This window comes from Lepidochelys kempii, chromosome 18, assembly GCF_965140265.1.
Source record: "Lepidochelys kempii isolate rLepKem1 chromosome 18, rLepKem1.hap2, whole genome shotgun sequence".
NCBI classification, from domain to species: domain Eukaryota; kingdom Metazoa; phylum Chordata; order Testudines; family Cheloniidae; genus Lepidochelys; species Lepidochelys kempii.
The window spans coordinates 17,495,306-17,518,339 of NC_133273.1; the positions used below are offsets into that span (position 1 = coordinate 17,495,306).

General features: G+C 45.4%; 1 protein-coding gene across 10 annotated transcripts in view; it reads right to left on the minus strand.

The window, feature by feature from the left end:
- The window catches only part of DVL1 (dishevelled segment polarity protein 1), a 210,930-nt gene that overhangs the window by 67,518 nt on the left and 120,378 nt on the right, over positions 1-23,034 (minus strand). The window contains exons 1-3 of one of the 10 annotated variants that reach the window (XM_073317079.1): positions 15,504-15,584; positions 15,179-15,401; positions 11,735-12,241 (exon numbers count right to left, since the gene is read on the minus strand). The exons of 7 other annotated variants lie outside the window; for them this stretch is intronic. In XM_073317079.1, coding sequence (XP_073173180.1) covers positions 11,735-11,939 — 205 coding nt within the window. In that variant the 5' untranslated portion in view covers positions 11,940-12,241; positions 15,179-15,401; positions 15,504-15,584. Of the gene's footprint in view, positions 1-11,734; positions 12,242-14,667; positions 15,147-15,178; positions 15,465-15,503; positions 15,585-23,034 lie in introns of those variants that run through there. 2 more of the 10 variants (XM_073317078.1, XM_073317077.1) reach the window with 2 other exon arrangements.

Below are 23,034 nucleotides of genomic sequence, written 5' to 3' on the forward strand. Positions count from 1 at the left end.
GTTTGTACAGCTCCCAGTACAGCGCGGCCTTGGTCGGGACCTTTAGACACTGCTGGAATCGAAAGAAACTTTTCACAAGTTGAACCAATCCGTTATTAGAATGATTCTTGCCATCAATGAAGAGAAGGGGAAATGTTAAAACACTTGAAGTTCAGACTCAATTTAACAGATACATAGGAAATGACTAAAGGACCAGAGCGGTGGCTCTTAACCTTTCCAGACTACCGTGCTCCTTTCCGGAGTCTGATTGGTCTCCTCACTTAAAACTACTTGCTTATAAAATCAGACATAAAAATACAAAAAAGTGTCACAGCACACGGTTACTGACAAATTGCTCATTTTTACCATAGAATTATAAAAAAATCAGTTGGAATATAAATATTATACTTACATTTCAGTGTATAGTACATAGAGCAGTCGTATGAAATGTTAGTTTGGACTGACTTCGCTCGTGCTTTTTATGTAGCCTGTTGTAAAACTGGGCAAATATCTAGCTGAGTTGATGTACCCCCGGAAGACATCTGTGTAGCCTGAATTGAGAACCACTGGACTAGAAAACATGGCTTATAGCGATAGACTCAAAGATCTCAGTCTATTTAGCTTAACAAAGAAAAGATTAAGGGGTGATTTGATTACAGTCTGTTAGTACCTACATGGGGAACTAATATTTAACCATAGGCTCTTCAATCTCGCAAAGAAAGGTATCACATGACCCAATGGCTGGAAGTTGAAGCTAGTTAAATTCAGACCGGGAAAAAAGATGTAAAATTTTTAATGGTGAGAGTAATTAGCCATTACAATACTTTACCAAGGGTTGCAGTGGATTTCTCATCACTGCAATTTTAAAATCAAGATTGGATGTTTTTCCTCAAAGACCTGCTCTAGGAATTATTTTGGGGAAGTTCTCTGGCCTGTGTTGTACAAGAAGGCAGACTAGATGATCACAATTGGAATCTATGGATCTACGAGGTTCAGTTTGAATAAACATTCAAAATGGACAGCTACTTCTCCAAATTCTACAATCTAAAACAGGCTAGAAACTAATAATGTACGTGTATATTGCACCACAGATGATCAGGTAAAAAATGTGGTGGGAATCCTCCCCAAAATAGCCTTCTAGTTCTGGATTTAAAACCAAACTCGGGGACCAGGCAACAAAGCCCATGTATCCCAGACTCAACACAGACAGAAGGGAAAATAAAAGGAAGTCAAATTTTGTCCCTCCCAGCCTGGACCACAGGAGTGTTCAGGCAAAAGCTATTCTAATGATCAAGCAGGCGGCCTGGAAACAGACACACATCTCTTGAATGATTACTGAGGAAGTAAAGACTAAACTGCTATTTCTTCTCATGGGGAATCAGCCAACTTTGACCTTTGTCAGCTAAGGTCAAGCAATCTGTTCTACAAACGCCCTGAATGTTCAAACCCAGCACCTCAGCCAAGCTTTAAGAGCCAATTTTTTCTTTCACTGGTGCGGTCATCCATGACAAAACAGAAGGAAAAGGGAAAAACTTTCCTGGTTCTAAAGCTGAGAAAACAGTGTTCTGTCCATCAAATTGGTAGCTGTGTGAAATTTACTAAACTGCCCATTAAAACCACAGAGAGTGTCCTTGGCTTGGGTTAATGACAGGCCTCCTTCCTGGGGAAATGAGTGAATAGTTTTAAATCCAGATACAGTGTAGTCTAGTGGCTAGAGCACATGCCTGGAAACCCTAGTGGCCTGGATTCTGTTCCCAGCATCAACGTTGCTTCATCTCTCTGTGCTTCAGTTTCCCCCAATCTGTAAACTGGAGAATGATACAATCACTTAGCTCCTGCTGGGAGGGTTTTGAGGCTTAATTAATATCCATAAAGTCTTGGAGACCTTTAGATGGGAGGGTCTATAGAACTGCGAAGTTAGGTTGTATCGCTGAGGCTGAGTGACGTAAATCATACCAACATCAGCACTCAGGCCCACAGCACTGTGTCAGCAGACCGCTGCTCCCGCCGACACAGCTTCTGTCGTTCGCAAAGGGGGTTTTATTAGGCCAACGGGAGAGCTCTCTCCTGATACAGCTGCACCGCTGCAGCACTTACGTGTATACGTGGCCCAAGAAATACTCAGATCCCATTGACAGTCAGTGCTATTTGCGTGGCTAACTTCCCGTAGGCGCCTCTGAAAAAAATCCCATCTTAAATCCCCCAAAACACGGGCATCTTCCTAACCAGGAACCTTTTGTTTCTTCCCTTGTGCAAGCGCAAAAGGCAGACTCCTGCCCACACCTGTTCGGGTCCAGGGAGGAATGTTTTCATTACTGGTCCGGAGGGCGGGATAAAACAAAACAAAACAGAAAAACACAAAGGCTTTGCTGCTGAAAGAAGCCTATTCTGTTGAGGGAGATTTAAAGTAATTGCCAGGCAATCGGAGTCACCATCAGAGCTCCCCGCTTCTGGTGACTTAGTAAGACAAGAGATGGGAAGTGAACGGGAGAGCTAAAGAACACAGAAGCTCTTTAATCTGTTTACAAGAGAACAAAGCCATGCATGAAGCTTTAACTGCTGGGGCTCTCCTCCCGTTTCCTGACATTCCTCTCCACACCCAGATGTTTCTTGCCCCTCAATCAAACACCCATCCTAGGTGCCCATTCCCTCACCACATTCTGCAGGTGCTCTTCCCCCAACCTGTCTCACTCTTAGCTAAGCCTCCTAAGTTCTGCTTTGGATAACAATAAGGAGCACTTTTCATCCAAAGGCTCTCACGGCTCTTTACAACAGAAAGCATAAGGAACTTCACTCTGCAAAACCCAATCCAGCAAAGCACTTGAACACATGATTAACTTAACTTTAATCATGTGCTCAGGTCCTAGGGGAGTCAATGGAGCTTAAACTTTAAGCACATGGGCAAGGTCTGTACTAAATTGGGGTCCACTTCTTCAAAGGCAGTTGGGCGCCTAACTTCCATTGGATGGGATTTTCAAAGGAGCCAAAGGGAGTTAGGCACATAAATGCCAATGGAATTTTAGGAGACTAAAAACCTCTCAGGATCAGGGCCTAAGTGACCTGGCCAGGGGCAAACAGTGAGTCTTTGTCCCTCTTTGGTGTTGGCTTCGTAGCTGGATTCAATGTGCGTCTGGTTAACAAAAGTGGAGCCTGACACTACCATACAGCTGAGGAGCCGTGCAGATGAATTTATATGGTAAAGGGATTAGCTTTACAGCTTTGCTGTCTCAAGGCAGCATTTCCAATCAGGCAGGTCACAGGCAGCACCTCACTAAGGCAAGGTGTGTCTATTGACAACAAACATTTGTCACAATGTGAGAGCTGAAGTTGAGGGGAAGAGGAAAAGGGTTTAGGAAGAGACTGTTGGACCCAATTTTTACTGTGCTGATCACTGTTGGTGTGGAATACCTGTTGGCTTTCCTTTTAATTGGACTGCATTTTTAATTTTGGTAGAGAGAGGGGGAAAAAAAATCCATGTTTTGGGTTTGTACTTTGGTTATAAGACCACATGAAATAAATACATACCCTGCCAGGTAAGAGGGCAGAAACTGTCCATCAGATTCAGAAATATTTAATAATTTCTTGCACTAATAATAATAATTTCTTACACTTCCATCACACCTTCTGTTTGAACACTTTGCTACGCTCAACCAACAATGAGGTTCAAATGTTCAGAACCGCTATGACGAGGATTTGCTTGTTTGTCTTGCTGTAGTACTGAGAGTTCACAGGATGGCATCAGGGTCCTGATGTGCTGTACAAACACAGAGAAATGGTCCCTGCCTTTGTGCAAGGGATCTCATTAGGGCTGGGAAGGATGGAAAAATTTACCGCAGCCTTGGGGTTCAGCAGCCATTACAGTAACCAATACCCCTCTCACCTCCACCCCCATATGCTTGGGGTTAGGCCAGGAATCCACAAAGATCTCCTTGCACTGAACCCTCCAGTCCTTGCTGTTATGCAGAGTCCTGGGGACGAAGTGAAGGAAAAATAATGAAAACGAATAGCAACAGTGATTGCGATAACAGAACTTGAACACATCCAGCAGCTGGCAGGGAAACGCTAGAGGGGAGGTGGTCGCAACGCCAGCAGATATTTGCAAATCAGCCTGTAGCTGGGTCTTCAGCAAACACCGCAGATAAACACTAGGATTAAGGAAACCCATCTACCATAATCCATCATTCTGGGTCAGTTGAATCTCCGTGCCGTGTTTCTGTCTGAACTGGCTGCTAAGGATTCTCCTTTCCCATTCAGAGGAGGGCTCCTGGACTTGCCAAATAAACACCAGGCTTCCAGTTTATTTTATCAGCTGTGCAGGATGGGGCACCCTTATTGTGCAAACCAAAATACAGGAACACATGGCAGCATTCGGAGCGAAAGAACAGCATCTCCTCGCACCCCCCGCCAACACGATCCCTGGGAAAGTCAAGTTAACAGGAACTGGCCAGGGGTTGCATGAAAGGCAGAGGGGTGGGTCAGAAAAGGCTTGAGAGGCCCCGTCTTATGGTTAGCCTGACAAGGAATGATAGGAAACAGGTTCTCACATTATTATTGACAGGTTTCAGAGGAACAGCCGTGTTAGTCTGTATTCGCAAAAAGAAAAGGAGTACTTGTGGCACCTTAGAGACTAACCAATTTATTTGAGCATGAGCTTTCGTGAGCTACAGCTCACTTCATCAGATGTTTACCGTGGAAACTGCAGCAGACTTTATATACACACAGAAATCATGAAACAATACCTCCTCCCACCCCACTGTCCTGCTGGTAATAGCTTATCTAAAGTGATCAACAGGTGGGCCATTTCCAGCACAAATCCAGGTTTTCTCACCCTCCACCCCCCCACACAAATTCACTCTCCTGCTGGTGCTAGCCCATCCAAAGTGACAACTCTTTACATAATCAAGTCGGGCTATTTCCTGCATAGATCAAGGTTTTCTCACATCCCCCCCACCCCCATACACACACAAACTCACTCTCCTGCTGGTAATAGCTGATCTAAACTGACCATTCTCCAGGTTTAAATCCAAGTTAAACCAGAACATCTGGGGGGGGGGGGGTAGGAAAAAACAAGAGGAAACAGGCTACCTTGCATAATGACTTAGCCACTCCCAGTCTCTATTTAAGCCTAAATTAATAGTATCCAATTTGCAAATGAATTCCAATTCAGCAGTTTCTCGCTGGAGTCTGGATTTGAAGTTTTTTTGTTTTAAGATAGCGACCTTCATGTCTGTGATTGCGTGACCAGAGAGATTGAAGTGTTCTCCGACTGGTTTATGAATGTTATAATTCTTGACATCTGATTTGTGTCCATTTATTCTTTTACGTAGAGACTGTCCAGTTTGACCAATGTACATGGCAGAGGGGCATTGCTGGCACATGATGGCATAGATCACATTGGTGGATGTGCAGGTGAACGAGCCTCTGATAGTGTGGCTGATGTTATTAGGCCCTGTGATGGTGTCCCCTGAATAGATATGTGGGCACAATTGGCAACGGGCTTTGTTGCAAGGATAAGTTCCTGGGTTAGTGGTTCTGTTGTGTGGTATGTGGTTGTTGGTGAGTATTTGCTTCAGGTTGCGGGGCTGTCTGTAGGCAAGGACTGGCCTGTCTCCCAAGACTTGTGAGAGTGTTGGGTCATCCTTTAGGATAGGTTGTAGATCCTTAATAATGCGTTGGAGGGGTTTTAGTTGGGGGCTGAAGGTGACGGCTAGTGGCGTTCTGTTATTTTCTTTGTTAGGCCTGTCCTGTAGTAGGTAACTTCTGGGAACTCTTCTGGCTCTATCAATCTGTTTCTTTACTTCTGCAGGTGGGTATTGTAGTTGTAAGAAAGCTTGACAGAGATCTTGTAGGTGTTTGTCTCCCACAGTATGCCAACATTTTTATGGCTGATTTAGAACAACGCTTCCTCAGCTCTCGTCCCCTAAAGCCCCTACTCTACTTGCGCTATATTGATGACATCTTCATCATCTGGACCCATGGAAAAGAAGCCCTTGAGGAATTCCACCATGATTTCAACAATTTCCATCCCACCACCAACCTCAGCCTGGTCCAGTCCACACAAGAGATCCACTTCCTGGACACTACAGTGCTAATAAACAATGGCCACATAAACACCACCCTATACCGTAAACCTACTGACCGCTATTCCTACCTGCATGCCTCCAGCTTTCACCCTGACCACACCACACGATCCATCGTCTACAGCCAAGCTCTGCGATACAACCGCATTTGCTCCAACCCCTCAGACAGAGACAAACACCTACAAGATCTCTGTCAAGCTTTCTTACAACTACAATACCCACCTGCAGAAGTAAAGAAACAGATTGATAGAGCCAGAAGAGTTCCCAGAAGTTACCTACTACAGGACAGGCCTAACAAAGAAAATAACAGAACGCCACTAGCCGTCACCTTCAGCCCCCAACTAAAACCCCTCCAACGCATTATTAAGGATCTACAACCTATCCTAAAGGATGACCCAACACTCTCACAAGTCTTGGGAGACAGGCCAGTCCTTGCCTACAGACAGCCCCGCAACCTGAAGCAAATACTCACCAACAACCACATACCACACAACAGAACCACTAACCCAGGAACTTATCCTTGCAACAAAGCCCGTTGCCAATTGTGCCCACATATCTATTCAGGGGACACCATCACAGGGCCTAATAACATCAGCCACACTATCAGAGGCTCGTTCACCTGCACATCCACCAATGTGATCTATGCCATCATGTGCCAGCAATGCCCCTCTGCCATGTACATTGGTCAAACTGGACAGTCTCTACGTAAAAGAATAAATGGACACAAATCAGATGTCAAGAATTATAACATTCATAAACCAGTCGGAGAACACTTCAATCTCTCTGGTCACGCAATCACAGACATGAAGGTCGCTATCTTAAAACAAAAAAACTTCAAATCCAGACTCCAGCGAGAAACTGCTGAATTGGAATTCATTTGCAAATTGGATACTATTAATTTAGGCTTAAATAGAGACTGGGAGTGGCTAAGTCATTATGCAAGGTAGCCTGTTTCCTCTTGTTTTTTCCTACCCCCCCCCCCCCCCAGATGTTCTGGTTTAACTTGGATTTAAACCTGGAGAATGGTCAGTTTAGATCAGCTATTACCAGCAGGAGAGTGAGTTTGTGTGTGTATGGGGGTGGGGGGGATGTGAGAAAACCTTGATCTATGCAGGAAATAGCCCGACTTGATTATGTAAAGAGTTGTCACTTTGGATGGGCTAGCACCAGCAGGAGAGTGAATTTGTGTGGGGGGGTGGAGGGTGAGAAAACCTGGATTTGTGCTGGAAATGGCCCACCTGTTGATCACTTTAGATAAGCTATTACCAGCAGGACAGTGGGGTGGGAGGAGGTATTGTTTCATGATTTCTGTGTGTATATAAAGTCTGCTGCAGTTTCCACGGTAAACATCTGATGAAGTGAGCTGTAGCTCACGAAAGCTCATGCTCAAATAAATTGGTTAGTCTCTAAGGTGCCACAAGTACTCCTTTTCTTTTCACATTATTATTGCAGTACCTTCCCAACTAAGATGAGGACCACATTGTGCAAGGTGCTGTACATGTACACACACACACTGAGCAACTGTTCTTGATGCACATAGCTTACAGTCTAAACAGACAAGTCAGACGGCAGGTGGAAGAAAGGCAGGATTATTATCCCCACATTACAGATTGGAACTGGGGCACAGAGAAGGACTTGGTCTCACAGGAATGTCTGCAGCAGAGCCAGGCATACAACCCAGATCGCTCAAGTCCCAGTCTGGTGTCTTAAATATGAAACCACCCTTCCTTCCCCCCTTCCCTGTGCATGGGTTAGTGGGAATTGTTGAGTGGAATGGGAAATTCCATAAGGGAAGCAGGCCCAGAAGGAGGTTATTCAAAAACGGGTGAATAGGGGAGGAGAGGGAAGCTCCTAAGGCAGGGAGAGACCCAGACCACAACCCCAGATCCAGCTACATCTGGGATCCAGATCTCAATTGTGTCTTGAGCTTGTTGGTATCCCCAAGGGAGGGAGAAGGAAAAGAAGAGAGCAGGTTGAAGAAAGGAAGAGTAGGTGGGCTGGTCAGTCGGGGGCCGAGGAGACCAGGAGGGCAATGAAAGGATTTCAGGGACAGTCTCCATTTCCTGACCAGCGACAGCAACTCCCACTGCTGACTCTAGGCCCCAGAACTATCCAAAGCCACACACGTTAGCATATGGTGGTAACGCAGCCACTGGAAGTAAAACCCACTCTACTGGCAGCTCTTTGGGACAGGGACCATCTTTTTGTCCTGTACAGCCCAATGGGGCCCTGGTCCATGACTGGAGCTCCTAGGTGCTACAATAGATGAGGAAAATAAAACTGGTCTCCCTGTTATCTTGTCTGTGTAAACCTGGTCTGTCTTCGATCCAGTTCAGGCTTTTTCATGGTACCCATCACTTCAGACTGTAAGTTCTGTGGTGCAGAGAATGTTCGTTATTCTAGGTTTGCAAATCACTGGGGAAATTTCTGCTAGCCCTACCGCACAGTGTTTTGGCTCACCCCCAGCACAGTGCTGTAGCAGTGTTTAACTGAAAACTAGCCCATCAAAAAACAAAACAAAAAACCACCCTTATGCTGAGCCCTGAAAAATCTCCATCCACTTCAGCAGTGTTTTAAGGGATATAAACCTCTGAAAACTGGGGCTAAACAACAGAATGCTGAAAAATTCAAAAGATTCGAGCTTGAGCCATTAGGTGCAAAGACTGTTAGGATGTGTGTGCAGAGCCCCTAGCACAATGGGTCCCTGATCTCCAAGTGGGGCCCTCCTGGCACTACAGGAATAGAAAGAATCCATCATTCAAACGTAGCAATGTGGAGTCAGTACCCCAGACAAGAATAAATAACCTATAGCATAGCCATGGGAACTCCCAAGCCACCTCACCAAATGCAGACCCAACACAGAGCGGAGCTGCTTGTGAGAGCTGACTGCATATCATTTGCGGACAACAAACCGGGAGTGAAGTCTTGCTCCCTCTGAAGTTTTGTTGTTGACTTCAGTGAGAGCTGCAGCTTTCCAGATTCACTAGCTGACTCCTACTTTAAGATGGACAGATTGAATCACTTTGTTATTTCCGAATTTTAAACGTCCATTTTTCATAGAGGAGCTGTGTATAAATTAGAAGCCGCACAGGTCCAAAACACTAACCCCCAGGAGACCCGCTGTACACTTTCCCATTAGACAAAACCCCCTTTGTATTTTTTTCTTGCCCTTCCTGAGTACCCTCTGCTATTCATCGTTTGCAACTTATAAAACCAATCCCATCAATGGGAGCGGATCATTTCTATTTCATTTGGTGGAGCGGATGTTAAACAGAGCCCTGATCTTAAAAACAAGCCCCCATTGGGGAAAGCTTTCCCAGCTCCAACTGGCTGGAGCATGAAGATCACACAAAGTTGCAGGGCCAGAATTTCATCTCAGGTACAGGGGTGTGAATGGGAGATGAATCTTGTCAACAGGCTGCATCAAAAGGAGAAAGCTTATTTATATTCAGTTTTGATTATTAAGCATGTAGCTTTCGAAGCCAGTTGCATTTGTCACGTTCCCCCTTCCCCTCCGGTTGCATAACTCTTCTCTATTTTTGCAGCTGAAAGGCTCTGTGAATAAGTCTGGGATGCCCCCGGCACTCATTACTCCACGTTCACTGTGGAAGCCCCAAATCCCCCCATCCCCGCCCCCAGGCAGTGACTAGACAGCATAGATTCTTTATTCTATTCAGAGTGGGTGGTCTCAGAGCTTTTACCACTGTGGGTCCCCTTTTCCTCTGTATAATTCCATCTTACATTTTCTTCACTGCTGAAAACTCCACATGTCATCAGTTACGGGGGGGAGGGAGGGGGTTTAAAGAGAGATATTTATCGCCTGCAACCTCCAAGTTCTCTCTTAGCCCACGTAGTGGGGAAGGGCACTCACTTCCACAACCGGGCCTCCATCACAACACAGCTCCTCATTCATAATGGAGCCTTTAGCCAGTGAATTTTTCTGTTCACAAACTGTCCGTGAGCAGATGGGTACAATATCCCTGAATTTGTCATTCAGAATTCTTTGCCAAATAATGCTGATGGATAATTCTGGGTCAGTAGCTCATTTGGTTTGCAAAGAAGATTCACCGTTCAAAATGCTAGGCTTTTTGATTAAACATAGAGGTCACGTGGCAGGCTTTTGTTCTCTCACTGGATGAGCGTAGATCTTAGAATCAGGTTTCAGGTGAGAATCCTTGCAATTGCAATTTGTTATTTCCTTCCTTTTTACACTCTTGCAACACTTGCTCAGAATTCATTGATCCCACAAACCTCAATGCTAATAAATTCACTCACCAGGACATTCACCAAAAACAAAAACAAATGCTCATAGCAAATTTGCTCCAAAATTCAAACTAACATTGATAGGATTTTTTTTTGAAGCTGTCACTGTCTCATTGTCTAACACTAGGGTCTGGTGCAGGCTTCTCAGCTATTCCTATAATAGGGTTTTAAGCAGTATTTCTCTACAAGAACACACACTTATTTTCCTGTGCATTGTCTGGCTAAAGATTTATGAAGGATTACAACACAGCATGAGAACATTCCTCACTGCGATTATCTCGCACTCTGAATTAATATCGACAGGAGTGGTTAGCTTTGGCATCTCAGAATATCCCACGATTTACTTGTACCTGCTAGTTTTGGAGGCTATAAACTTGCAGCTGTGACTTGTATTCCAATCAAATGGACTAGGATAGCTAATCCCACGTGTAATATTTAGACTCACACAGTTTCCCCATTCGTTTTCAGGTAAATAATTTATCCCAGAAAAACTCCATCCATTCACAGCCACTATGAAGAATTAATGGCCCACATCAATTTGCTATGCTCTTTAGTTCTCAAGGGGGACTTTTCACATGGAGGAGCATGCTAAAAGCAGGCAGAATTTTAACCAGCTGAGTGCTGCTTCGCATACTTGGGACTAAAACACACCTAACAGGGCTTATCTGCACACTGGGCAAGTTTCCTTCAAAGCTCTGATCTTCCAATGAAATACCAGTGTTTAAAAACACAGAAAGCAAGTGCCATATGGCTGCTGCACCTGTGGTTAGACATGGGTTAAACATGGATCCATTTGCACTTGTTCTTAACTTTCCTCAGTCTCAATCTCTCTGTGCCTCAATTTGTCAGGATGCAAAATGAGGTGAAGCTGCTTCGCAAGCGGTCACGAGAGGTTTATAAAGCCCGTGGAGATCCTAGGAAAAGGCCATGGGAGTGCTAACGGCTTACAGAATAAAATCTTGCCAATTGACATTGATGATCCACTCCCCTCTCCTCCGTTTGCATGCCGAGAATGGGCCTCTCACCACTGAAAGTTTAATAGCAGGGTGCTGGGGCAAGTGCTTTAATGGGCGCGGAGGCAGGTTTTGTTTGTGCCAAGAGTACATGTGAATTTTTAGTGGATGCAGTGTTTGATAATGTTTCCCCCCCGCCCGCCCCCGGCGTTAAACAAGCTCTTTCCATCGGATGGCTACAGACGGGCAAGTAAAAATATTAGCACTCACATGGGGCTGTGTATCTCCAAAGGACTTTACAAACATGAAATCATTGAAACCCTCAATACGCTGCAGGAGGCAAGTAGATTGCCTCGGTTTCCCTGTCTAAAGGCCGCGTGGTTACAAAACGCCCTCGTGGGAGCCTGTAATCCATTTGACCACACGGGAGCCTCAGTTAAGATGGCTCTTGATACCTACAGTGATTCACGCGGGGCTGCGCTTCTGGGTAGCATCGGATTGGTTCCAGAGGTCTCGTCAGGGGGGGACACCACGTGTGGTAAGGTCTCCGACTGCGCCTGGGTCGCGGAGGGGACCCTTGCTGCTGCTGTTGCCGCCGTCGCTGCTGCCTCTCCTGCCGTGGTCGGCTTCCCCCGCAACATTCCAGGAAGTTGGACGTGACCATGTCCCTGCCCACCCCAGGGCCCGGGAAGGAATCCACAGCATGCAACGTGACCGCCACGCCGCACAACTCATGCAACTGAATCCAGAGGCACAGAATTCTCCCGCTCTGTGCGTTAAAAATAACTCTACTTCTGAAAAGAGGGTGTCGTTCAGAGCTCCAGCTGGGGCATTAAGAGAATTCTTTGCCCGAAGACTCAGAGATTATGGGGGGGGAAATCTGCATGCTCTTCCTCCATGACATAATCCCAAGGATGCTTGTGCCCGAAGGGCAGCCAACCTGGTGAGCACTGTATCTTCAAGGGACTAGGGAAACAGAACACAAATCATTTGCATAGGCTTTTTCATGTGGCTGTTCCCTGAACATGCTTTGCACTCTCTCTCTTTCATGAATCATCTCTGAAGAGCCAAATCCTTTTATGGACACATTTTTAATGGGATCCCTAGAATATACGCTATAGTCCTCTCTATCCAAATGAGCCAAGCATAAACACAGCTTTGGAATTTGCATGATTACTTTATACTCAGACTACAGGAGAGGATGATGATTTGGGGATTATTATTTTTAAATTGTCTCGGATTTTTAATGTATTTCAGAAATACAGTTTGGGCCTAACTACACTGGCTGATTATTCTATTTTAATATAGTTGTTTAAATTCTTTATACATTTTGCCTCGAGGACAATGTATTAATAATAAACAATGGTTAAAAATAGTATCCTTATAGTACACATGTGGGGATTCCCTTCTTATAAATTTGTTCAGTTTCATGTACACATCGGTATCTAACAAGAGCATTGGCAGGTTCCTCAGACAAAATTCTGTCAATTATATTGGTGTAAATCTACAGTAACTCCACTGACTTCTACTTGACAAAGGATAAAACACACAGACTGCTGTCAGGGATATTGTCTGCTTATAGTGGTGGAGGCATTTCTTACAATGAATCAAATTCTGGTCTCACTCTCACCACTGTAAATCCAGATTAACCTTCACTGAAGTCAACGGGAGTTTGGAACGTGTAAGGACCACAAAATATAGCCTGACAGACTTTGAGATCCTACAAGTTATGTCCCTGATTCAAGAAGTGACATAGCATGTGCTTAAATCCATCTCATGCTAAGTGTGTCCTTATACCCCACTGACTTCAACAGGACTTCAACACGTGCTTAAGTTCTTTCCTGAATCAGGACACATGGGCAAGATTGCGCTTTCATTACAGGCAAAATACATATTGACTTCAGCGGGAGCTTTGCTTGAATAAGTTCTATGGGATCAGGTCCTAAAAATCAGTTATTTAATGCCACCTCCTCTGGAGTCAATGTGAAATTAATCATCGAACATTTTCTGTTTGACGCATTTCAAATATTTTTGTACGAGGGCTCACGTTTTGTCTCAAGTGATGCACCCTGGTGTTACTACCAGGTGCTCCAGCCCAGCTGTAAAGAGGCAGTATTTGCTGAGGAACGGTTTCCATTCAGAAAATTAAGGGCCAAATCATCAGATGAACTTCCTCAGCTCCCAGAGACTCCAATTGGAGCTGCAGTGGCTCATCTCCTTCAAGTTTGGCTCTATGCTTCTACCCCATTTCAGGGAGATTTTCATATTCCATGACTGCCTTCTTCGCTGACTGGGTCATTAAGACACAGTGACAGCTACATCTCTTACCTGGGGATGATAGGACATTTAAAGAGAGCTCTCAGCTTTGTCACAACTCTCTCCAACTCTCTTTTTCTTTGTTTGCTTTTCTTTTTTAAATTATCCCTCAGAAGCAAAGCAAAGGAAATTGGGAAGGGGAGTGGAATATGGAGGTGACATTTCAACAGAGAAAAATAATGTATATTCTTGGTATCATAATTATTAATTGTAGTAACTTTTTTTTATGATAGCACCTACAGACTCCGATAGGGTACTGTACATGCTATATATTACTGCGTATGCTAGATTTAAACAGCTCCAACACAACTCTAAGAACTGTGATCTTATATCCTCAAACAATGTTTTCCCTCCATTTACAGTAAGTAGTAAGTCACATTGTCTAGGTCTCTTACCACCCAACCCAGGGACTCTTCTAGGACATGCAACTTCTTGATTCCCATTTGTGCAGCTCACTTCTTTTAATAAAATTAAAAGATTTAAGAAAATACCCGTCCTGCTCCTCCCCCCACCTCTGCCTTATTTTTCCATTCATATTACAATCATTACATCAAAAGATATATTTCCTAATACCAACATTTAAAAAAATTTACAAAGCTTTTTACCTAAGCGATATGTGCTGTTGAAAAAATCCCTGTTGTTTTTAACATTATAACATTTTTAGCACCTCATACAGCAAAAGAGCTTTGGAAATATACTTTCACTTTTAACAAAATCATGGCCTTTGATCAGAAACACTATTTAAATAATCTTTCCCATGGGGTTTTACCAGAACAGAGGTCAATAATCCTTAACTAGAGAAACAGACCGTATTGTTCTGCAACAACATCAAAACTGAGCTGTTGGGGTTTTTAACTATAAAGGATTGTTAGGATCCATGTTTCATCAAAGTTTGTACAACACCAACGCAAGAGGGTGGTGAGAGATCTCGCTCACACACACAGACCCCTCTCTCTAAAACCCACCTTACATATTCACCCACCTCCTGAATTTGTCCTCCAACAGCATATACCAAAAGCTACTCACTTTAAAGCTTCCTCCAGCAATATGCTCAGTGAGCTGCCGTATATACTTACTTTAAAGCACAACTTCTGCTGACTAGACTGGGCAGAACAAACTTCAGCCTGGCTTTCCTAAGAAACCCTTTTAAAACAAGCGCACACGCAACCAGACCTCAACGTGCCTAAGGACACCTGAGGCAGCGATCAGCCAGACGCTACAGTCAGCCCTCACTCTGGCTTCACTGAGTGCCAAACCAATGAGGGGGGAGCTATGCAAATGCTCCGGTGATGCACTCTCTTCCTAGGGCCTCTGGCACACACGTTGTGGCCCTGATGAATAGTCCTTCAGCGCAGAGTCCCCAAAGGGCAGTGCTGGGAAGACAGGTAGACTTCTCTCCGGCAGGCAGCGGACATACGCCGGCCAACGAAGGGGTCTCTAGTGAGAAGGCACATGCTCCTGATCAAAGCAACAGGCCGTGGGCTGCTTTGACAAGAGGAAAGACACACCGTGTTTCTGCTTTCAATAGCATAAGCTCAGCACAAAGCAGGACAGTCTAACATGCTTGCAAACACAATCCCCCACTACCTTTGTCCCGTCCCCCCCACCGGATCTGCGAAGGAAGTGAGAGATCATTCCACCCATTATCCCTCAGGCTTGTTGAGCCAGAATAAAGGCGGAGGCAAATGGAGTCAACTCAAAAAAGAGGCTGCCGGAGTTCATTTTGCGATGTCGTGTGTTAATTCGGCTCAAATCAGACAAAATTTCTTCGGGGTGCGGCAGGGGAGGGAAGTAGAGGCTCCAACAATTCCTAAAATAACAGACAGGATAAGTGCTACTTAGCAGCACTGAGATTCCTCTTAAACATAGAGAAACACCCCCAAGGCCAGGCACATAAGGTCTCTTGACTCACACACTTCGTTGTATAGCATGATGTTCCCCATACATAAAGCACACAAGTACCAGTCAGCCTCGGTGGCTTTCGTTGTAGATTAAGGAAAACTGCCAAAACAAGAATAAAATCTCTCTGCAAGAACTGCCAGAGTGGACCAGATGCTGCAGAGGAAGGTGTAAGAACCCCGCAGTAGCAGATGTGGAATAACCTGCCCCCCACATTAGCCCTTATCCTTCTCTCTAATAGCTAGAGATTGGCTTAAACCCTGAAGCATGAGCTTTATCATCCCTTCCGAAAAGTTTGTGAGCACTGACTATAGCAACACCAGCTATTTCTGTTCTCCATACTCATGTCCCAACATTTTAAAAAATCTTGCTAAGTCCTTGGCTTCAGTGGCTCCCCATGGCAAATTCAGTCCATGTCCATTCGACAATACTTAGTTTTGGGTTATTTCTTGACCTTGGCCGAGTTTGAACTGGAGACCCGGAAGCCAAAGTCCCGCCCCCCCTCCCATTATCAGCCTCCAGAGCCCATTCCGTCCCTCCCTCGTCACACTTCAGAGGGCTCTCTCAAGAAGGGCCATGGGCCTGGAACAGAAGAGCTGCCAAGACTCTCCAGTAGGAGGCAGCAGACCCTGAAAACGTTTGGGCTTTGGTTCTGCAGCATCACACCCAGCACTATTTAGCTGCTGCATCTGAAGGTGCTAAAAGTCCGCCTTAAGCATCCCACCCCCAAATGCAAACACAAGTATGGTCTCTCCTACCTCTGGCCTTTCATTCTTAACTAAAAAACACCTCATCTTGGAGAGTGTTTAATGAGTAGCTGCAACCGAGTCTTGCGGCCTGCGGACGTTTCGGAGAAAGCAATTGGCAGAAGGGGTGGCTCCGTGGGCAAAAAGCTACGTCTATCATCGGGTTAGTGCAACTTTGCAATTGCCATCTGTTCAAACATTCCTATTGCAAGAAACAAGGAGCCAAGGCATTTTAAAAAATGTCTAAACAGTAATTGGTGTCTGTTTAGGACTGAGCATGGAAGCGGGTCAGAAATGCAGAAGCGATTATCTGAGAAATGCCGCAAGAAAGCAGATTAAAAGTTATTACTCTAACCAATTTCTCACCTGCAGGTGGCCTGCCATTCATTTCCCCAAAAAGCAGAGGCTCCAACAACTGCTTTAATCAACTGCTGATGAGCTGTGCTGAAACCAAGAGTAGAGCAGACAAGGTGCAAAGGCATGCAGAGGCCACCTTCCCACCGGGCTCCCTCCATGTGAAGAGGCATCAAGAGGAAGGTGGGGCATGAAAGAAATCCTCTTAAGCTGAACTGATCCAGAAAGGCTCTCTTCACCGGCCCCTTTGGCTGATGCATGTGTCTAAGCTACAAGCTAGCAAGGCTGAGCTCTGGAAACCCGAGACCCTGCAATAAAGATACATTAGGGGCCAGATCCTCAGCTCAGCTCCTTGACTTCAGCGGAGCTCTGTCAACTTACAGCACCTGACGATCTGTCCCATATACATTGAGTCCCTTCTCATTAAATTTCCTCAGTGGAACATGTAGGCTCCCAAATCGACTGCTGGCCTTTTAAAGCTCCATAATCAAAAAATCATGGACCCATTTAAAATGATTCCACAGACTTTGGGGGCCCAATTTTTCCTAGTACAAACCAACAGACACCCCTCCCAACCTACAGGTGATCTCACCCACTCACACATTTCACGCACAAGGCAGAGCTGGCAGTCCCAAAATATCATGGCACTGCGCACCCAGCCAGACCTGCGAGTGCCAGTTAGAACTAAATAATTAAACACTACCTAGCTCTTAAATAGTGATTTTCATGAATAGGTCTCAAGGGTATCCAAGTCCAATAGGAAAAAGACTGAGATCCACCAATCACGGATGCGATTTTCAGGAGGTAGACACCCAATTCTAGGCTCCTTTGAAGAGGCCAATCAGAGCCGACATAGGCAAGAGCATAAAGATTCAGTATAATACTTGTTACTGCATTGCCTAAAGAGAAACTATTAAAACATTTAACAAGTTCACTACATAGCAGACACATTTACTAACATCTATGGTGGTGGAACCAACCGGGGCATTCCTCAGCGGGTTATTATGGTTTATTGTCAGTGCAGCTTCTTCCCCGCTTTGCCATCATAAAACTGCAAGTGAAATAAGATCAGGAGTAAAAAATGCTGCTAACTCAGGTAAACGGGATTGAACCATTGGCTTCACTGGGGGTTGGGTGGCTGGGGAGGAAGAGGAAGGAAAGCAGAGCAGTAAGGCAGGCCTGGCTCATTTGGAGGGGCGAGAGGGGAGGTGATCAAGAGGAGTAACTCATCCGCTAGGTTCTATGGGTTTGAAGCCTGTTCCATTTGGGGTTGGGGGATCGAAATGATTCTGCCAATCTGCTCCGCAGCCCTTCAGAGTCAGAATTCACTTCGTTAAAGAGCAGATTATGTTGTTAATGGGCAGCTGTCTCTCAAACCAATGGCGCCTCTTGATCCAGGAGTGCTGGATAGCCGAGCAGTGTGCTTGTTCCCAGACCAGTGTCTGCTTGAAAAAAAAATAATTATGAAGGGAAACAAGGCCAAGTCCGTCGGCCAGGACTGAAGACGGCCCCCCTGCGTAGCCCCACCCGTAAGTCTCTAGAGAAAGGTTAGGTTAGAGGCATTTTATCAAAGACAAACTCAATGGAAAGTAATTAAACACGAGAGGGGAAACTTGAAAGGCCTGTTCTGTCCTCGGGTTAGCAGTGTGCGCCCAGCTTAATAGCTAAGAGAGGCTACAGGCTTGGATCTTCTAGGCAACTGTCATCAGATTCCCTTTTGAACTCCCACCCTGGAAATGGAAACTTGCAGAAGCCAGATCCTCAGCTAGGACAAAATGCCGCAGCTCCAGTCACGTCAGTGAGCAATATTGGTTTGCACCATCTGAGATGCCAGCCTAGGGTGACCAGATGTCCCGATTTTATAGGGAGAGTCCTGATTTTGGGGTCTTTTTCTTATATAGACTTCTATTACCCCCCAGCATCCACTGTCCCGATTTTTCACACTTGCTGTCTGGTCACCCTACTCCTGCCCCTGGCTTTTAAAGTCCTCAAGCTGGGTCAGCATTGTTAAGTGCCAGGCGTGTTTATGATGCTATGTAGACAAATAATTATCAGGATGAATCTGTCTGAATAAGTTAAGAACCTCTGATTGCCACCCCCTTCCGAAACCTACAGCCAAACCCACGATGGTAAGGAACCCCTTTTCAGCTCTGTAACAGTTCATTACATTTTTTACCCCTTGGGGCTTGTCATTTTTGCAGCAGCCAGCGCAAAACTGGGCTTTGGCTGGGACTGGAAATGGAACTGTTGAACGGCTGCTCCAGAGAGAGGCTTCCAGCCTGAGTTTGCAGATCAGAGCGGCACTGATCATTCAGGTAAGCAGCCACGCTCCGGGTAATTCAGTCGTAACCAAGAATGCCAAGCTTGCAGTAAACCAGTGATGGACAAATTACAGAACATGCTTCCTGCTGCCATTTATCAGTCACCCGCAGCCTCACCTCCCTCCTATTTGAAGCCTGCTAGTTTTGGCAAAACAATAAGACACATTTCATCTTGAGGTTTTTACCCCGGGGGCCTGATTCTCATTTACACCAAGTCCCCTTTGAAGCCGCTCTACGCTATCAAAGCGGTGTAAAGTGGGGGCAGGTATAATATGCTCCCACGCTAAGTCACCGTTACACTGCCAGAGTGGAATAAATGGACCTTAGGTCTTCTCTACAGGGGAGTTTTTTCAGGATCCTCTCAGGTGTGACTGTAAATAGCTATAGTTACACCAGTATCTCATATGCACATGCACATCCATGGTGCGTTTTTTCTGGTTTCGCTATGGTCCCTGGGAAGGGGTTTAAGTTAAACCAAAAAAAAACCCCACCACTCTCTTACCAGAATAAGAGTGTCTGCATGAGGCTTATACTGGTATAACGCTGCCTGTACCACTGGGACAGTTTTCCCATGTGGACAAACCCTAAGCGTAAACGAGAATCACACCCCTTTCTCTCAGCCATTCCCAGCCACAAACACATCGTGCCGTTTCTGTCTCCTTTGTACCCAGTATCCATCTGGGAATTCAGTGCCTAACCCACTAATGGCCAGGGACTTTCTACCCTCCTTGACACCGGACTCCTATTGCTTCACTGGAGGACCCAGAATCCTTTGAGACAATCAGACAAGAACCTTTTAATCTGTCACGGCGATTACGAGAAGGCATCGCTCGGGAGGTTAAAGTGTGTTCTCTTTGGCTTTCATCAACACCTGAGAAGGTCTCACCCTGAGGGACAAAACACTTCAAAGTGTGGAATCAAACAAGCCTTGAATGGGGGCAGCAGAGGAGAGGCATCTACACCAGCAAGTTATAAAGGGTTCTCCATTAGCACCGTGTAGAAGAGCAGGGAGGCTGGGCCTGGCAGAAATCACAACTAAAACTAAACCTCAGATAGGAGATGACACAGTGCCACAGCTCTAGCTATTCAAGGGGTCTTCCATCAATTATAGACAGACACTGAAATCTGTTCCCACTTTACCAACACATACCACCGCCCCTCCAGCAGCTGGGTCCAGGCCTGTAAGCACAGAACATGGTCCTTACTGTGCAGGTAAGGGGAGAAGAGTGAGTATTAGCATCTCATGGCCATGGTGTGCTCCCTGCTCGTCTGTGTGTTGTATGCACCTGCCATCTCTTCTCTTGTGCTTAGATTGGGAGCTCTTCAGGGCTCTGTTTTGCATTTGCACAGCACCTAACACGATGGGGATGCGGCTGCCGTGACACAGACAAATAAAACAAACTCACGACGACGACGACGACATCATGGGCTCCTTCCTTCCCTCACACATCAAACAGACTCACAGACAAGCATGCAGACCAGCCGCAGGAGTAGCCCATGCAAGACTTTATGCCCCTTTACACAGAAGGCAACTCACGACAGCTGTGAACAGACCCAAGTGGCAGCAAGCTGCCTCCATGTTAAAAACGAAGCAAACCTGAAAACAAACCTACTTGGCAACACTAAGTCCTTGGACATATGTGTGATTGATCCTGGAGCATTACGGCCACCAGTGTCAATTCAGTGAGCGTTTGGTTTGGCAAGGGAACGTAATCACTTACCCCTAATGACTTTTCCTTCAAACAGGAGTAACCAATCCATCTATTTGTCAAAGGAAACATACCGAGAAACACAATCGCTCATGAGCAGTTGCTTCCCAGTGCTGAATTAGTCTTAACTTGCCCTGGAAGATGAGTTGGATGCAGGAAAACGTAACTTCCCTTTTAATAAATATCCCTTCCCAATGTTACAGCACAAGATTAGTTTCCAATCCACTTTCTGTACCTTAATAGATTTGCCTACATGGTTCAGTATTTACATATTTACAGTATTTACACATTTCAGCTGCAAATCATAGAGCACATTGTAAACATCAATTAAATCTCATACAATATCCCAGGTCAAGCGTCATTATCCCCATTTTAGAAATGGATAAAGTGAAGCCCAGAGAAACGAAGGGACATGCCCAGGGTCACAGAGAAAGTCAGCAGGAGAACTGTTAGAAGCCAGGAATCCCAATACCCAGCCCCCTGCTTTTAGTGCTAGGCAATATTTCTCAGCAGAGGAGCACTACATCCACAAAGATGGTCTCTGGGTCTAATTTTCAGAGATCCTGAGCATCTGTAGCTCCAAGTGAAAACACCACCTGCAGGCTCCCAGCACCTCCGGGGGGGTGGGGGGGGGAATCAGACCACCAAATGCTATTATATGCATCTAAATGTGTAAAACTAGCTGACAGATGGTATTTACAAATGAAGACTTTCCCGGTGCCCCTTCTTCCTAATAGAACTGTTTCAGTACAATCCTTAGTACATCAGAGAGTTTGGGACACTGTTGGTCCTACCAAAGCAAATAGCATTTGAAATAACTACACAAATATTTCCCACATGTACCTATTTGGTCTGGATTCTAATTACCCATGGACCATGCCCGATTCTAATTACCCATGGACCAGGCCCGATTTTTGCATGGCAACGTCTTGAAGAATAATCAAATGAAGCCGGAGATGGTTGGGCGAAGCTCTTCTTAGAAAACTACAGTTGTTTACGTTTCCATTACAACTGGCCTGAACAAAGGGCACTGGGAATACAGATACACGGTTCTCCCCAAGGCTTAAGAATAGACATACTGTAGCTGCAACTGGAAATTTGGAACAATCGCTCTTCCCAACCATTCACAGCGCTCTGAGTGTAAATGCCAGGCATCTCCCAAAGCACAGATCATTGACCCAGCATTTTGATCTGTCCATACAACGGTTCATTTCACTGCAGTGCAAACTCGGCATCGAAACAATAGCACCGACACTTGACGTCCGTAGACTTGTCAAAAAATGGCAGCAGCTATAAAACATTCTGAACGCCCATGAAAACTTGTCCCTTAATTACCTCCCTAATTAGACGTTCCATGGTCCCTTTTCTCACTCCTCCTCAGGAAATGGACATGGGACCTTTGTCCTAGTCAGCGAGGGGTCCCAAGAACATGTGCCAAGCAGACCTCCCACGATTCTAATTAAGAGCCTGGCTCCCCTCATTTAATGGGACTTGGTCAACTTTTCCTAGTATCAAGTACTTTGGTTGCTTTAAAGGGATGGGGGACAGGGAACAAGGGGAGTCAGGGTTCTCCTCTAGTGACAGCTCCAGCCCATTCAGCCTGTGATTTTATTTGCAGCCAAATCCAGAGAGAGATTTGCTACTAATTAGAGTGAAAGGTAATCAAGAGAAAGACATTTCCTAACTCATACAAAGCCTCAGTTTGATACAAAGGGGCTCTTGGTTTTCCCCACACCAATTATTTCTGTTTCTTTAGCACCCCTTTCCCCCCACACACACTTTTTTGGGGGGAGGGGAGGAAATCACATTCAAAAGGTAACTTTGCCCAGGTCCGCTTTACAAAGCGCATCTTTGTCTGCAAGTTGGCTTTATTGTCTCTCACTTAAGAGACAGACATCTACATCAGCACAAATGCTCTCTTCTCTCGTGCTTGGTGGGTAACTCTCTGGTTTGGGAGCACAACAATCTAAGAATCGTGCAATCACTCTGAAGAGGGCACACTGCTGTTTGCTTCTCCTCTTTGTTTTTCAGCCATTTTATTAGACACATGGGGGATCTGTAGACAAAGATTAGCGTCTACATCACGTTATTCGACATCGGAGGATGTATGCCGTTCTCTAACGGGGATTATTCTTTTCAAAATTACTTAACTGAGATTGCATGTTGGGAGGAAGATAAATTGGAAGGTTGGAGCCCCCAGAAATTAACGATCTTTTTTCCATGTATCATGCTAGTGTGTGAGTAAGGAAAGGGGGTCAATCCCCTCTACCAGCACCTGAATCCTGACCCAAAGCCCACTAAAGTCAACATAAAGCTTCCCCAATTGACTTCACTGGGCGCCTGAACACACCCCAGGCAGCATCCTGTGCTGGGTGCTCTCCTAGGCCCCGATTCAGCAAAGCACTTAACATGCT